Source organism: Cydia fagiglandana, chromosome 12 (genome assembly GCF_963556715.1).
Source record: "Cydia fagiglandana chromosome 12, ilCydFagi1.1, whole genome shotgun sequence".
NCBI classification, from domain to species: Eukaryota; Metazoa; Arthropoda; class Insecta; order Lepidoptera; family Tortricidae; genus Cydia; species Cydia fagiglandana.
Window position 1 is genome coordinate 4,530,820 of NC_085943.1, and position 15,442 is coordinate 4,546,261.

The window sequence follows — 15,442 nt, forward strand, 5'->3', positions numbered from 1 at the left end:
GCATCCCTTCAGATCCAGATCTGTTGAGAATGAGAGCAAGCAACAGGGAAACAACTAAGAATTTCTCAAATCAATCCAGCAGTCTTCGAGAAATCAGGGAACATCAATAGAAAGACGCAGACGAATTGAGAAACCTCCTTTTTGAACTGGGTATAAATAGGTGCTGATATATGTGCCATTCTCAATCAAAAGGGTACTTATTGCCGGTTGTCAATAAGGCGCTATTTCCATATAGGTGCAATTTGAAATCAACCTTATCGACAACCGACAATGTGGTACCTTTTATTGAAAACATCACAGTATCCAGGCGTTGTACCAGTTATGATATAACATCCTCACTTATGTATCAGAAAAATAACAAAGACTATCAGCAACAAGTACACTTACTTGATATCGTTGAGGCACTTGATCCACAAAGTGATGTCTTCACCAAGGCGACCGTACAGCGTTTCGGGTTGCAAGTCCCACAGCGCTTGGTAACTGTAAGCATATGTCAATGTGAGATCCTGTCCATGTCGCTGTCGAGTAATAAATGTCATTATATGTTGACGTTTAGTAATCAGAGTACCTTGATTAACAGATAACTAAATATATATTCTCAATATCCCTCTGGGTCTGGCCACAGCACAACTCAAAAACAGGCACCTTTTACAAAAGTTCTTTCGTCTGGATGTAAGCGAAAATAAGCCTTGAACAGAAGGGCATAGAGTCTAACATACCGCAGCCACTCGTCGACGTATTCGCGGACCTGCGATATCTTCTGCTCAATAGCGTCGTAGGCATTTTCGAGCGGGGCCGCCGCGCCCGGTAGCTTGGTGAGCAAGTTTCTGTATGTCGCAGTTTGGGCCCGAGCTACGCCGACTTGGTATCTATGGAAAAAGAAATCGTATCATAATTCGTCAGAAATTATGTTAAATCTGTTTAATAACTATCTGTTTAATAAATAAATATTATATCAAATAAATTAATATATAAATATCTGTTTAATAAATAAAAAATAAAAACGGAAACGGAAATCGTGGAAACCACAAACAAAATACGATCAGTATAGCACTATAGTTCGTTTTTTTTAGCATTAGAAAGAACTTCGCAGAAGTAAGCTTGTGGTTCCAAATCCGGCACTTTTAGCGGTAATAATTTGAAGTAAATTATATGTATTGACCGTGCTACATTAGATAATTCAATAATTATTAACAATTAAAGAGCCTGATAAAAACTGTACGCTTACTTCTGTGGAGTTCTTTCTAATGCTAAAAAAAACGGACTATAGTACAAAGACCGAAATCACGTATGGCTGTGTTATAAGCGGCCGAGGAAAAGCGAGGGCGCCTAGTAATATGAGACAGGTAATCCCGATTGTATTCGAAACTGGGGATATTGATATTTTTTAATAAAGACCTGGTGCTCTGCAAGCGGTGCTGGCTCGTGACGACGGCCTGCCACGCGAACATCTGCCGCATGAGCTGGAAGCGCGCCTCCTCCAGCGACGGGAACAGGTACATCTGCTGGTTGGTGATGCGGACCTCATGCACCACGCGCGCGATCTGGAAACCAAACAGACATCAATGCCGTGCCTTATGAGAATATCGAAGTGTTGTGTGTAAACATTTTGCACGAAGATCCAACGAAAAAGAACTAATTTCCCAAGATAAACTGTATACTTTAATGAACCCATACTTTTAGTTATCTGTATTTCAAAAATCTCTTCTAGTTCTGTATGGCAAAATTACGCCGATCTAAATACATCTAGAGCCAGCTCTACGCGCAGCAGATATCCAGTAGCGAACTACGGGAAAGGGTAAACAATTCAAATTCTCTGTTAGTTTAGACATACCGACGACGTAGATCACTATCGGAGCAATAAAATGCGCCCCAATCGTGATGGTGTGAACGGGTATTCAAGACAACAAAAAGTTCCAATCCTAATTTTAATTAATTTGATTGACATGGTCGAAGGTTCATCATGCCTCCGCGTCACGACATAGGTTCCAGTAAAGTGTGGAACATACCTGGGGCTCTCCGCCGGGTTTGTGCGTGGGCTCGGCGGGGGAATAAGTGTCCATGGATAAGTCGAGCTCGTTGCTCTTGCCGAGGAGGGCCGCCGTCCAAGCTTCCACGCCGGCTTGCAAGCGAGCCGCTAGGCTCTTCTCGACCTAATACAATAATGGATTAATAGTCCGTTATTTACACCACTGGGTCAGTATAAGCCTGGGTCATTTTATCGCTTAATTTCCTTGAATATTTCTTGTGGAATAGTCTCCATATTTTGACGATATTTACGTTTGTTAGAAAGGCGTCCCTGACCATGACCGATATTGGAGCATTCCACGGGCTGTCCCGTACAAACGTATTTTATTACAAACGTACTTTTTTTTTTCGGCATTTAAAGCAGGCGATTATATTTCTGTGCATATTTTTGAACATTTGTCATAGAAAAGGAAACTCTTATACCTGCAAATCTTCAGAAAATTCGCGTTTGTACGGGACAAACGGTAGACAACTTCATGGAATGCTCCTATTATAAATTGTACACAAAACTACACACCTATTGGTTAAAACGATCCGTATAAAATGTTCGTCCTCATATTTTTGGTATCTGTCAAGAGTTTAAAATAATACCGTGTTTTTGATAAAATTATTTTTAACAAAATTCTAAGCTCTCGACAGGCTTCCAGTTACTTACCTCCTCGTCCAAGCGCTGCACCCACAGATGCAAGTTGCTGTACTGCCGGAGCGACAGGTCGTCGATGGCGCGCTGCAGCCGCCCCAGGATCTCGGCGAGGCTCTGCGCGGAGTACGGGCACGTCTCTAGTGAACGTGCGTCTACCGAGATCTGCTCTTCAACCGCTAGGAGGTCTTCCACCTACACAGATAATTTATTTATTTATTTTGTCAATAAAAATGTACAAAGTTAACTTTTTATTAGGTTACAATAGCGATCAGTCAAAAATTCAAAACCTTGCAACCTTCATTTTCGGTACAACAATGTTGCGTACAAATTCTATTGCTTTTCAAGGCCCAAATTATATGTTGAATAAGTCATATAAAAATGAAGGCTTAATTCAACTCTGTCAATCAAACGTCGCTTTTAATTTGTGTTTAAAGTAGCTAAAGTGTCGTGTTATTTAAAATAATACTTAGGATGGTATTCCACCTATCCAATTTCTTTGTCTAATATGTATTGCGTCTCATATTTTACTTTAATGAGAGAGTGAGATGCACTGACTGAAGAAACTGGACAGGTGGAATACAATTGTCTTTTTACCCGACTCGCAAGTAATGTAATATTTTAAAAACCTGACTGATACACGCCACACCTGACAAATCTACATACATACACACTGTTTTCATTACTGCTACTGTATGTTGGTGTCTGAGCCAGTCTTCAACAAACCTTCTCTTGGAACAGCAGCACGACTTCGCTGAGCTTCTGCACGTAGGGGTCCAGCTTGTAGGACTCCCACACGAGCGCCATGCCTTCCGACACTTGGTTCAGCACGTCGCGGCGCAGGCCGGCCACCAGGGGGATTATGGATGCTTTGTCCCGGATCTGTACATGGCACTATAGCGGTGTCTGAGCCAGTCTTCAACAAACCTTCTCCTGGAACAGCAGCACCACTTCGCTGAGCTTCTGCACGTAGGGGTCCAGCTTGTAGGACTCCCACACGAGCGCCATGCCTTCCGACACTTGGTTCAGCACGTCGCGGCGCAGGCCGGCCACCAGGGGGATTATGGATGCTTTGTCCCGGATCTGTACATGGCACTATAGCGGTGTCTGAGCCAGTCTTCAACAAACCTTCTCCTGGAACAGCAGCACCACTTCGCTGAGCTTCTGCACGTAGGGGTCCAGCTTGTAGGACTCCCACACGAGCGCCATGCCCTCCGACACTTGGTTCAGCACGTCGCGGCGCAGGCCGGCCACCAAGGGGATTATGGATGCTTTGTCCCGGATCTGTACATGGCACTATAGCGGTGTCTGAGCCAGTCTTCAACAAACCTTCTCCTGGAACAGCAGGACCACTTCGCTGAGCTTCTGCACGTAGGGGTCCAGCTTGTAGGACTCCCACACGAGCGCCATGCCCTCCGACACTTGGTTCAGCACGTCGCGGCGCAGGCCGGCCACCAGGGGGATTATGGATGCTTTATCGCGGATCTGTTTACGATGGGAAAAAGTTAGTTTTGGCGTCTCAGAAGAATGCCTCTTTGTCAGTGATCAATAAGCCGCTGTTTAGGCCCTGAGTCAAATGGACTTGATATAGAGTCGGCAAAGAGATTCAAAATTCGAATATAATGTTGAAACCAACGGATTAAGTCGTCTTTATCGGAATAGAAGCATTACGCTTTTTGTAATAAGGTTTGCACTTGCAGAATTAGCAATTTCGGTTTGCTTTTATATTGGCTGTAATACGAATAGGGATGCAAATATTCTAATATTTAATGTTATTACATAATGTTGTTATACAAGTGGAACATCATGCTTCTGCAGCATCCGAAAGTTCTTATATCTAGGTGATTTAAACGGTAGGATTTAAAGTTAAAATTAAAAAGTTGGGTTACATACTACAGCTGTTAATTACTAAAAATAGTTTAGCTTTCTGCAACCTAGTATAATCAAATCCAAAGTTAGTCCAGTTTTACGTCCGATTGATAAACTTAACTTTGACGTCATATTTAATCAATTTTGATCATCCTACATGCAGCACCGATCAATTGTTTAAAATCCTTTTATGTGGCATATTGCATATCATGCTACATATAATAATTATGTACAAAAGCGGGGCGTAAGCCGCACAGTGCCGTTTGTGCGGAAAAATAAACATAAAGAAGCAAAAAAAGGATTGTCATTCATTAATAGTGTTGTAAAAAAGCTGAACCAGAAGGCGTATGAATCCTTAGAAAGTTCCACACCTTGAAGGCTTGAACTCTTTTAACTACCGAGATTAGCTATGAGAAAATAATACCATCATTAGAGGGTCAGGGCCTTTTACAGGTTAAAGACAGGACACTATAACGTTGTCAACATATTAGTTTGCGCATCTGGTCCAAGACATTACAGAAATGCTCTGCTCATCGCCTCCAAGGGTCCAAAAACCACGAAGCTCGTGTGGAGATATTATAGCATTTTGTTGGTATAAAAATGCCTACATGATGTAAGCAAAAACGCATATATTTATATAAAGCAGCGGTAATTCATGCAGCTATCGCAGGCCAGTACATAATAACAACTACCTTCGTATGATTCCTATTATTTAGCTGCACACAAAAAAAAATGCATTCGTGTTAGTGACGTCACACAAGAATTTTGATGGTTTTTGAAATGTATACTAAGCCTATATGTTAGACTTTGTGTTTGTTATGTGCCAATTGTTTAGTGTTATATATTAAAATCTAGTTGTGCTAAAACTCTTGTGTTTATGTTTTGTTTAAAATTGTGATATTTATTACAAAATACGTAAGTACTAACCTTCTCTAGGGTGCGCTCATAAGTACGCACACTCTCGATGAGAGATATAGCGAATGGGTACAGTTGATTCGCTTGGTGTGCCTTGTTAACAATAGCTAAAGGCACTCTGGAACAACACAAATTGTAATATGAGCGAAAAGTAGAAAAGTTTTAACTATAGATACCATTTATAGCATTTATAGGAATTTATTAACTTTTTGCTATGAGCAAAAACAGTTATTAAAAAAAACAATAAGTACTACTTTTTATTGTGGAATCGGACGAGCACAAACTCAATGAGGTTGTGATCTTACATTAAAGTCACCACAGCTACGTAAGTATTATGTTAAAATTCAGCTATACCGAAAAAGAATCTTGCAAGGTTTGACTTACGTGCTTTTACTACGATAGTTAAATGAAATATACTACTGCAAAGTTACTTTTCAATAGTTTAAACTTAAACGTTTATGTTCTTCTTAGAAAAGGTTGAAAACTTAAGCCTCCGACCACGCTAACATTGCGCAAACTTGGCTGTAAGAATGCATGTAACATATAAAGCCCCATATTTGACGTAGCAATTGGCATGAAAACTTAGCGTAGTTTGATTCTACGAAAATGTGACTCTATTAATATCTTTGACATTGTAAAAGTATATACCTACAATTCTACACAAACAATACAATGTTATTTGACCAGGATCCGAAGTATAAACAATACCTGAATCCGAGATTCTTCAAGTTGCGCACTTCCTTGTAGAGCGTGATGATCTCCGGCAGGAAGTTCACCTTCAGCTTGAGGATGGTGCCGGTCTTGCTGGAGCGCGCGCGCACGGACTCGATCGCGAAGATGCGCCCGGACACGCCGAGGTTGCGTTGTTGTACCTGTGTTATCATGGGATAATAATATACTCCGCCTGGTACTCTCTTCCCGTCTTTTCGAGGTCACCTGACTGACACAAGCCTACGTCATCATGCGACAGGGCTATAAAATAATATGCGATAGCGCTATATATAGCGGCCATGTTATTGTGACGTAGGCTTGTGTCACTCTGGGAAGAGAAGACCATGTTTTATTAGACTATGCTGTATTATACTAGATTGTATAACGAGCCGCTAATCTATGCTTATTTTTTTTACTTCGATTGAGAGTAAAACAAATAAACTCGAAATACGGGTTACTTTAACCAGTAGTCATATTCATAAGTCATATTCTGAGAGGTGGACCGAGTGTAGGTCATATTTAACAACTTATTATGGTGCCACTCCCGAAATCGTGATAATAAATGGCTGCCCATATGTTTACTTAATTCTATTTGCCCATATCAACATCTGACCAGCCCAGCGAAATTGTATAAAACTGCAATTTTTTTTCGATATGACCTACCTAATCACCTCGCACAATGCCTAAGGCTCGAAAAACAGCCGAATTAAATGTTATTTTATCGTATTTTTAATACTCTACAGATCAGAAAAAGTCTACAGCCGCTTACTATCGTAATTTTATTACCTTACGAGCCCAATCGTCGAAGACTTCTTGGGTGTCCAATTTAAGACGGAAGCTGTCACCGTCGGCTTTCAGTTTCTGCCCTTCAATGTGGTTCTCCCATCCCTTACCTTGGTAAAAAAAGAAAACGATATATAAATATTGCACCTCCATTCATAAAACTCCATGACGTCGTATAGTAGCTGATTTTTGTCTGGTATGACTACTAGAATAAACACAATAAAGGCCAGTGCACACTGGCTGCGTGTGCGTAAACGTGCACATGCACGTGCGCCATAGAGGCACAATAATATAGAGATGACACGGGGGAGGGGCCAAACGACCGACCGAGATGCACTTATGGAAATTTCAGTAGGAGTAGCAGAGAAAGCGTTATTGGAGCATTCCACAGGCTGTCCCGTACAAACGCATTTTATTTCCTGTGTTGCGCCTTTTTATTCGGCATTTAAAGCAGGCGATTATTTTTCTGTGCATATTTTTGACCTTAAAAGTGAAAAGGAAACTCTTATCCCTGCAAATCTTCAGAAAATTCGCGTTTATATGGGACAACCGGTAGACAATTTCATGGAATGCTCCTATTATTTCTTGTCCTTGTCACAGTCTCACTTTTTGTTTGTTCCCCACCAAAAATTTAGTATGGTTTATGGTGGGCAACAAATAACCCGACCGAATTACGTAGATTGTTTTTGGTATGTTGTCAGGAATGTTAAAACGTGTATTTAATATTGTCGCTTTGCGTATGTTTTGTCCCTCACGGAGGCACGCGTATAGCTCATCTATGTAATACTAGGTCTATGGCGTGCGCTAAAATATTGGAGCCGTGCACGCACACGTCACGCAAGAGGTATGCCGTCTCTCATAAGAATTTGTATATTACAACACCCACGTGCACGTCTACGTACACGCAGCCGGTGTGCAGCGGGCGGTGTTAATTATTCGACGTAGTCGCAGATGACAAAAAACACCGTAAACATTCTAAAGGTTCTCCCGTGGAATCTTTAACTTACCCAAAACATCTTCCACTCTCTTCAAGTAGGCGGTGAGCTGGTGATCGATCTGCTTGGCCCAAATGATGGACCCAGCCACCGGGGGTAAGTCACGCACCAGAGACAGGCGGCTGCACTTCGATTGAGGGTATTGAACCTGGTCAAAATTAACATAATGGATGAAACTAAGTTGACGATCAACCGGAGAGTAAACGTCAGTTTTTGACACCACTTGATAGCAAAACACAGATGACATATCTTGTAAAATTTAAATATACAATCTCTCAAATCCCAGCACTTCTAAAGCAGCCAGGCGTTTTTGATTTTTTTATGTATGAAATAGCGTGTGCGTTATCGCCACGGTCAGAGACAAAAGTTACTTTAGTCTGTGTGGAAAGAGAACAGTCCGCACTCTACTTTTCTGGTGAACGGTGGGGAATTGAGAGTTTCACTTACGGGCTCTACTTGTTTTAGTAGATCACAGAATTTTATAAGGGTAATCTACAGTCAGAAATACTGTTCGCTTAGGACCTTTTCATACAAACTTCTGTTACTGCAGGGGAGTTACTTTTCTCTGCTGCTGACTGTACATACTTTGACCTTGGGATTTCTCGTGAAAACCTCGATATCGTCCTTCACTATCTGTATGAGTCGTGTTTTGTATAATCTAATGGTCGTATATGGTCGCACCAAAAGCGCGTTGAACCGAGTTCGTTCGCGTTCTTGGCTGTTCATGACTGGCACCTACTTGATCTTACCTTAAATTTCTCGTGCAAAGCCTCGATATCATCCTTCACTCTCTGTATGAGCTGGGTCTGGTATTCCCTTATAGCTCCCCTGATATGTGGTCTCACAAAAAGAGCGTTGAAGCGGGAAAATATGCGGAACATTTCGTTCGCATTCTTGGCTGTACCGAGCTGGTCGCGGAGATGGGCCGTGATGCGGGTCTCGACGCGATCTAAAGACAATACAGGGTATATGAGTAATGATTATATAATCGCAACACTTTAAGCAAAGAAAACAGGTCTCTTTCTTTAGAAATGTTCATACCAATTACCAACCAATTTTCATTACTCCTAAGTTTATATCTATAATGAGCGAATGCCGTCTCAGTGCTTCCTTATTCGTTTTTAAGACCATTTACAGAATGTGACTTTTATGTAGTAGCAATACAGTTATTGAGAACGGTGAAACCGTGTTAATATCGTTACAAAAGGTCGCAGTTTGTAAAGGATCTAATGGAGAATGAGGGTTTGTAATCTGACATGAAATATCAGTATGGCGACACTAATTATTTGCATCTGTCAAGTGGGCCACATAACTGTTACGGTTTTCAGATTAGCTTACCATCCGCTCCTCGAAAATTGGAGTTACACTTAACATGCCTTCCAAACACAAGCAAAGAAGTCCACGTTAAGTAACCTAGGTATACAATCAATTTGGTATTTCAATAATGTAATCAACGTACATAGGCCTCCCCCTTGGACCTCCATTCGTACCGGTTGGAAGCGACCCGCATCCAGCGTCTTCCGGCGGCCTTAACGAGGTCGTCCGTCCATCTTGTGGGTGGACGTCCTACGCTGCGCTTGCTAGTCCGTGGCAGCACGATAGCAGTGGACGTCGTATGGCTGAGATGATGATGATGATGATGAATCAACGTACCGATCCTATCTTCATATCGCCTCACAGCCGCTTCCCAAGCGTCGCAGCCCTCCCTCGAGATGTCGAGACAGTCGACTTCCTTAACGTTCTCGTAGGCGAGGTTGACCTCGGCGATGGCGTTGGCGTCGGCGGCGTCCATGGGCAGCGACAGCGGCTGCGCCGGCTCGCCCGCCGCCGGCTCCAGCGCCACGTTGGCGCGGGGGCGGAGCACCTGCATATCACAATGTTGCAATCATTTTTGGAATGAATTCCCTAGCTTAGCTAACTTCAAATAGACAAACTGATTCGGTAAGACAACTGCAGCATCTAGTTCAACATAACCTATAAAGTAACGTATGCGGAGTGAAATTTGGCCCAAGTTCAATATTATTTGAAATAAAAAAAACACCATCCTTTTTTAAAATAATTATGTTTTTATAATAATGTATATATCATGTATGTATATATCGCATCCGGAACACCACGCTGCGCTCTAAAACTCAGATAATAGATGTAGCTCGAAAAGCGGCCAAGCTAAAGTGGGATTGGGCTGGTCATGTCTGCCGCATGCCGAACGACTTGTGGGCCAAGTTAACCACAGAGTGGGTGCCCCACGAGTCAAACCGGCGATCCGGCAGACCTCGTCGGCGATGGCGGGATAACTTGGACTCCTTTTTAAAAGACTGGCCAGATATAGCTCAAAACCGGGACGAGTGGAAGAAGAGGGGGGAGGCCTTTGCCCAGCAGTGGGACACAACAGGCTCATAATAATAATAATAAATAAGTGCGCGCCTTCAACGCCTGGGTAATGCCTCTACTCACATACTCCTTTGGCATACTAAGGTGGACTCAGACCGAGCTGGATGCCCTGGATCGGAGGGTCCGACAGCTGCTCACCACACACCGTATGCTGCACCCACGCTCGTCTGTTATGAGATTGTATATCCCACGGAAATGTGGAGGTCGCGGCTTTCTAAACGCCAAAAATCTCCACAACCGTGAGGTGTACAATCTCAGGAATTATTTCCTCAACAATGAGTGTGGGATGCATCGTGATGTGGTGGCAGCTGACAGGGGCCTCACGCCGCTCTCCTTGGCGAACGAGAACTGGCGCAAACCTGTAGTACTAAGCACCGAGGACCGCAAGGCGGTATGGAAGGATAAGCAGCTACACGGGCGGTTCTACAAGGCCCTCATGGGACCCGATGTAGACCTACCCGCGTCGGTGAACTGGCTACGATTCGGGGACCTCTTCGGAGAAACCGAGGGTTTTGCCTGTGCAATTGCGGACGAAGTTATCATGACGAATAACTACCGGAGATATATCCTGAAGGACGGTACGGTCGACATTTGTCGGGCATGCCGCCGTCCCGGAGAGTCACTCAGGCATATTATCTCCGGTTGTTCTCATCTTGCTAACGGCGAGTACTTGCACAGACATAATCTCGTAGCCAGAATTATTCACCAGCAACTTGCCCTCCTATACGGCCTTGTGGACCGTGAAGTGCCGTACTACAAGTACTCACCTGCGCCAGTTCTCGAAAATGGTCGTGCCACGCTCTATTGGGATCGATCTATCATCACTGACAGGACTATTGTAGCCAATAAGCCTGACATCGTGCTGATAGATCGATCGCAGCGCCGGGCCGTGCTCGTCGACGTCACCATCCTCCATGATGAGAATCTCGTGAAGGCCGAGAAGGACAAGTCCAGCAAGTACCTAGACTTAGCTCACGAGATAACCGCCATGTGGGATGTTGACTCGACGATCATTGTTCCTATAGTCGTGTCAGCGAACGGTCTCATAGCGAAGAGTCTCGACCAACACCTAGAGAGACTCTCGCTAGGTGGTTGGATCAAGGGTCAGATGCAGAAGGCGGTAATTTTGGACACGGCGCGTATAGTACGTAGATTCCTCACTCTGCGGCCCTGACCACCGGCAGCTTGGGCCCTGCCCCGCTGCCGGCGGCACCCTAGGTTAGGTTTTTTATAATGTGTTTATAATTTTCTTTTTTATTGTTTTGTAAGTGTTTTTATATTTTACTTTTATATGCATATTATAATTAACCTAACTTAAGAAGGAAAATAAATAAAGAAAAGATAATAAATAATAATATATCAAGGCTTAGTGTAAAAAATAGGTTACTCCCATGCGAGATGCTTTACGGCAGTTCTGTGGTACTTTGTCCATCGCTGTCGAAAACACAGATGTCGGCATTTTATTCAGCTCCGATTTTATTTTTCGATTCAAACTCTGTAGATTTTTGGGACGAAAATTATTGCAATATACTCGCCTCTTTAGATTTGCCCAAAAATCTTCTATAGGGCGAAGTTGCGGAACATTAGGTGGATTTGATGTCTTCGGTACGTATGGGATGTTTAACTCCGCCATTTTGCAAAGGGTTTTTTTGGAATAATGGCTTGAGGCTAAGTCGGGCCAAAACACTACATTTTCTCCTCTATGACTCGTATTTATGAAATCCCGCACTAATGGCAAACAACGCTCTATGTAGCGGTCGGCGTTCACAGCTAAACCTGACTCAAAGAATACAGCGCGTCGACTGATGGCAAGCATAGCAAAACTTTTTTAGGAAATTTTGTATGCTCAACATATTTCACGTTCTCATCGGTTGGACCATTGGTGTTCTCAAAATAGTAATTGCCTTGCCACTCGTTTCCATCTAACGTGAAATATGACTCGTCATCCATAACGCAAGTGACATTGTTTTTAGCGTAAAATATTTCTTTGACTAATTTACACAACCGTACTTTCTGAGTGATTTCTTGGTTTTCAGAGACAGTGGGCTTAACTTTTCTACATCGCTTATCAATGCCCATGTCTTTAAGATATTTTTTAACAGTTTTGCCGTCAGTTTTAAATTTTCTTCCGAGCTCTCTATAAGATTGTGCGACACGGCCGGCCGTAATTTTCTTTAATCGAGCTCTCTCAGAAACCTTGCTCAAGCTGGAATAGTTTCCAGAACCAGGCTTTCTGGCAGTGGTTTTCATCAAGGCAAAGGACGCCAGAATATTGTAAATAGTGCTTCGACTCTCACCCATTTGCACAAAATGTTCCACCACCTTTGATTTCGGCCATAGGGGATGGCTACTATAGAAATTACATACTGTTTGACGACGGCGTTCTTGTTGATTTACCATAATAACAAAATTAAACAACCAATCTTTATGAGACTTACCAAACTGATTGACAGATATATTGGCTTTACATTGACAACACATATTTTTTATTTAGATTTTTGTGTTTTTATATTTTATATAACAAACTTTGACCAAATTTCACTCCGCATACGTTATGTAATATTATATGAGCAATAATGCGGCAAAACTAGAGACTTTCGTTGTGTCTGTATACTTATGTCTACAAAACTACTATAAAGACTCAGTGTGGTACCGCCGAACCGGCTAATTCTGGCTTGCGCATTGCTACACCGAGTAAGGCGCTGTACGTATCGCGCTTGCATTACACCGCCACGGCTGCTGAGGTGGTGGAGTATGTACACCAGAAGATCGGCTACACGCTAAGGGTGTTCCAGCTTCGATCGCGCCACTACGTGCACTTCAACTCTTTTGTGGTGCGCGTGCCGCGACCGCTGCAGGGGACCATCGAGTGCGCCGACTTCTGGCCGAAAGGTGTCGTGTTTCGGAGGTTCCGGGGCAAACTGCCGAATCCGACACAAGAGCAGCCGATGCAACGGAGCCACGCCGTTTTGTCGACTAAATAGTGTTTAGTTTTAAGTTTATAAAATACATTATGTATGTTAGTCTGTAAGGTATTTGTAATATGGGCCTTGTTGCCTGAATTAAATTTCTAAATATAAATGGGGCGTGCAATTTGAGCATTAATCTATCTCTACATAAGTTCTCGTTTGTGCATAAAAGCTGTTCTAGAATGGCGACTACGTGTCGCACGTGGCATTGTGAGACGCTCCATGGCTGTGCTCAAGGTCGAAAGAAATCATGGATAAAGGTGCGAGGCAGACAACAACATGTTGTCTTACTCGTCTAGCAGTACTCACCCTGAGCATGACAGTCCGCAGCTGCTCGTGGTGGCGACGGAAGCGGCGCATGTGCTCCATACGCGCCTGTAGCCGCTTGTGCGAGGGAGACACTCGCCACACCATCTTGAGGTGTTCGTCTCGCTTCTTCTTCACAATGTCACTGTTGGCAAGGGATTAACAATTCAGGTGAAAAAGTAAAAGCTGATTTAACTCGAATGAAGCATGTATTTTAAAATCCAGGATACAAATGAGAAGTGTATTTTCAAAAGGACTTATTCTTGTATGGTGTTCATAGAAAAATAAGCCCTTTTGTAAAACCTCTTCTCAAATAGAAAGTGCAAACTGAGATCAGTTGGCGCTGGAAGGTAAGGTAAGTAGTTTTTATAACAGCAGACGGCGGTTAATATACTTGTCTCTCAGCTTCTATAGTTAGCAATTGACATCGGTGGACCTTATTGCAAAAGGCATAAGGTCCACCGATGTACAATACCTGAACACGCACTCTAACGCCCTGACAATAGAGGCGTGCTCAGATATTTGTGAGCACCTTGGCCGCTCCGATATATCTGATGGCGACTGTACTAGCAGCACTGAAGCATCAAATTCAGTCAGCATGAAAATCTCATTTTTGGTTCTGCTAAACTTATTTTTTTCGATAGAACAAGTTACCTACCGCTGATTATTGCGTTTTAACTTTGTTAAATTTTCCTAATGTTACATTAACAACGAAACTTACCGTAATAGACCCTGTAGCTTTTCATACTCGTCGTCCCAGCAAGAGAATACTTCGAAGCACTGTGTCATGACTCGCTCGAAGTCCTCGAACGGAATATGCATGAGGCGCCGCGTGCCGAGTACCTGTGGTACAAAATTGTGTTAAGAGTGCAAAAGGAATTCTTTGGAGACTTCATATTTCAATCCACGTGCAGTTGTGCACGCATAGTTAAGACCAATGCTCTGTTGTAAATATACATGTGTCGTTCACGAATGAATGATTTGAATGAACTTATAACTTTTGATTAGACGCCGATAGGACGCCGCCCGGTCGGTCGACCTAGGTATCGATGGGCGGATGTGGTGGACGCTGATCTCCGCGAGCTCCGGGTTGAGAACTGGCGAGAAACGGCACAGGACCGGGATCAGTGGCGAGCAGTCGTGTTGGAGGCCAAGACACACTTTGGGTCGCTGCGCCAGAGGAGTAAGTAAGTAAGTATAACTTTTGATTGAACTGACATTTGATACTTTTTTCTTACCCATAGTAATAATAGTACATTACGACACAAATGCGAAAGGAGGAAATTTGCAACAGGTGGCGATAAATTGAAACACGACAGAAGGGAGTGTTTTAAATCGATACGAGTTGCGAATTACCTTTTAGCGCGTGTATTGTACGTTTTATAGTACACATGGCCCTTTAACATTTTTGACTTAGGCACGTATTGCCAAGCTGCTAAGCCAAATAGCGCTATCTCAAAAGAAAATACATTGCTAACTTATACTAAATTTAGTTTATATTACTGAGAACTTAGAGAATATAACCAACGGAGTGGTCATTGACAGGCGTTCCCCTCTGTCGGAAAAAGGCGGCCAATGGTCAACCACATGTCAAACACATGTATGGACTGACGTTTATCTGACATGGCTATGTTGACGTTACGTATACATTTGATGTGCCCCTCCCCCGCAAAAAACGACAGACTATTTTGTACCGAAAATTATAGACATGGCGTCTACGTTGGTTATATCCTCTAAGACTGAGAATTCCATTTTCAAAATTATTTGTTTCGAGATAGCGCTATTCGGGTTAGGAGGGCAGTATAGAGCGGTAAAGTAGCACCTTATGTATTGTA

The 15,442-nt window shown here is 42.9% G+C and overlaps 1 protein-coding gene across 1 annotated transcript in view; it reads right to left on the reverse strand.

The window, feature by feature from the left end:
- The window catches only part of LOC134669428 (dynein heavy chain, cytoplasmic), an 88,867-nt gene that overhangs the window by 68,224 nt on the left and 5,201 nt on the right, over positions 1–15,442 (reverse strand). Inside the window, exons 9-22 of the mRNA XM_063527005.1 lie at positions 14,329–14,450; positions 13,611–13,752; positions 9,595–9,805; positions 8,691–8,890; positions 7,954–8,089; positions 6,950–7,056; positions 6,161–6,324; positions 5,465–5,570; positions 3,998–4,153; positions 2,684–2,863; positions 2,010–2,153; positions 1,399–1,544; positions 720–869; positions 388–480 (exon numbers count right to left, since the gene is read on the reverse strand). Of these exons, the coding sequence (XP_063383075.1) occupies positions 388–480; positions 720–869; positions 1,399–1,544; positions 2,010–2,153; positions 2,684–2,863; positions 3,998–4,153; positions 5,465–5,570; positions 6,161–6,324; positions 6,950–7,056; positions 7,954–8,089; positions 8,691–8,890; positions 9,595–9,805; positions 13,611–13,752; positions 14,329–14,450 (2,057 nt within the window). The remainder of the gene's footprint in view (positions 1–387; positions 481–719; positions 870–1,398; positions 1,545–2,009; positions 2,154–2,683; positions 2,864–3,997; positions 4,154–5,464; positions 5,571–6,160; positions 6,325–6,949; positions 7,057–7,953; positions 8,090–8,690; positions 8,891–9,594; positions 9,806–13,610; positions 13,753–14,328; positions 14,451–15,442) is intronic.